General features: G+C 34.2%; 1 protein-coding gene across 1 annotated transcript in view; it reads right to left on the bottom strand.

Moving 5' to 3' along the window:
* LOC111388467 (glycosyltransferase family protein 64 protein C5-like) overlaps window positions 1-1,646 on the bottom strand; it is a 6,353-nt gene extending 4,707 nt beyond the window's left edge. Inside the window, exon 1 of the mRNA XM_023013180.1 lies at window positions 620-1,646. Within this exon, the coding sequence (XP_022868948.1) occupies window positions 620-622 (3 nt within the window). The 5' untranslated portion in view covers window positions 623-1,646. The remainder of the gene's footprint in view (window positions 1-619) is intronic.
* Window positions 1,647-1,678: the final 32 nt, after the last annotated feature.

Genomic DNA, 1,678 nt, shown 5'->3' with positions numbered 1-1,678 from the left:
ATAATTTACTTGCTTCTCAAAGAAAAACAAAAGAAAGCACGTATGCACAATAAACAGCTCTATTTACTATGGAGGATGCTAATCATTCAGAACTTCTACTGTATAGGAAAACACGTGAATCAGAGCTACATCTATATATGCATGCATGTATTTTTGTTAATATGGTGATAGATATATAAGTATTTATTTACTTGCATGAGTTCCCATTCAAAGAACTGAGATCACAGAAAGTACAAAACATAAATATTTACTAAAATATATGACGAACTGAAAGTAGGAAGTGACAATCCACTTTAATCACAACCTTTTAAGCAGAGTATAAGAAATATAATATGTACCCCTGCTGATGTAATTGACTTTCTTTAGTTTACTTTTGAAACCTATACTTCTCCCAAGGAATCTTATGACTTGACTAAGTCAAAATTTCTCTTTCAACAACCCAATGATGCGTGTATGAGCTCATGAGCCAAGGGCCCATGTCATATTGTTCCATTTCTAAAACCCCATGACACTAAAATTGGCTTAACTTTGCCTTCTGCGCAGTCTTTTTGTCCTTAAGGTAGTCTACCCAAAATCCCCCATAATAATTTCTAAACCCCACCAATCAATTAAGCATTACCATAAAATTGGCTTAACATGGCCTTCTTGACTTTGAGGTGGTCTACCCAAATTTCCTCATCGTGCAAATTCATTTCCAAGTAAGTTTTCGATCAAATACTCCGGACAACATGCTTTTTCCTCTATTTTGCAAGAACGGTTGACTAATTCTTTTATAAGAATCTGATTCAAAGAGAAATAAACTCAAAATAAGGAGAATAATTTTATCCCCATAGTGTCTACGGGACCAAAAAATTATATTGATTTCTTATTTCTCCTCCAAAGCTAGCCAATCAGAGTCAGCATCTTTTGTTAAGCACCGCTTAATATGCTCTTAACGAGAATTTTCGTCAATAAAGTATATTGCGAACCTAAAGCAAGAAAAGAATAAAGAACCAAAGGTCCTACTTTGAGAAATTGGAATCTTCACTTTTTTCCCTCCAAAGCAAATATACACCACAACCCACTTGCCCTAATCTGAAAAAGTTCCCAAAGCTTCATCTATAAGGACTTTCCTCACCATTATATTATTCCCTTGAACTCATCTGCCAATTAATATGATAACAACAAAGAAAAACAATATATGATTGAATTGATAACCACTGGTTGACGATAACCACTGGTTGACTAGCTCCATTAAAGGTGACCAATCCATTAAGTCACGTCAAGATTTAAACAATGGAAGCATGGAAATAGTACAAGATTGGAAAACAGAATGATACTTACCAATAACATATCACTAAAAAAAATAGTTTCATTGCACTCACATGCCTAGCGAATAGCAAATATGCACACAAATGTTGGTCCATATTTGCAAATAAGAGATCACAAAACCAATTTCTTAAGGTACACATCAAATCAGTGTATGGTCAGTGTCGGGAGCATCAAAGAAACCAGAGATTTGAGACAAGTCACATTGCAGCTTCTAGACTAGTCATTGAATGGCATGAACTCAAAAACCGAAAGCTGCAAAAATTGCAATTCCAGCAATGGAATAAGCAATAGAAATTCTGACTTCTACATAACTGGACGGACAAACAAGAATGAAAGAAAACAAATATATAGTATTTAAAAAAAAAAA

This window comes from Olea europaea, unplaced genomic scaffold, assembly GCF_002742605.1.
Source record: "Olea europaea var. sylvestris unplaced genomic scaffold, O_europaea_v1 scaffold4990, whole genome shotgun sequence".
Taxonomy (NCBI): Eukaryota; Viridiplantae; Streptophyta; class Magnoliopsida; order Lamiales; family Oleaceae; genus Olea; species Olea europaea.
Note: the sequence above shows the minus strand (reverse complement) of the source record. Positions and strands in the feature narration are given on the sequence as shown.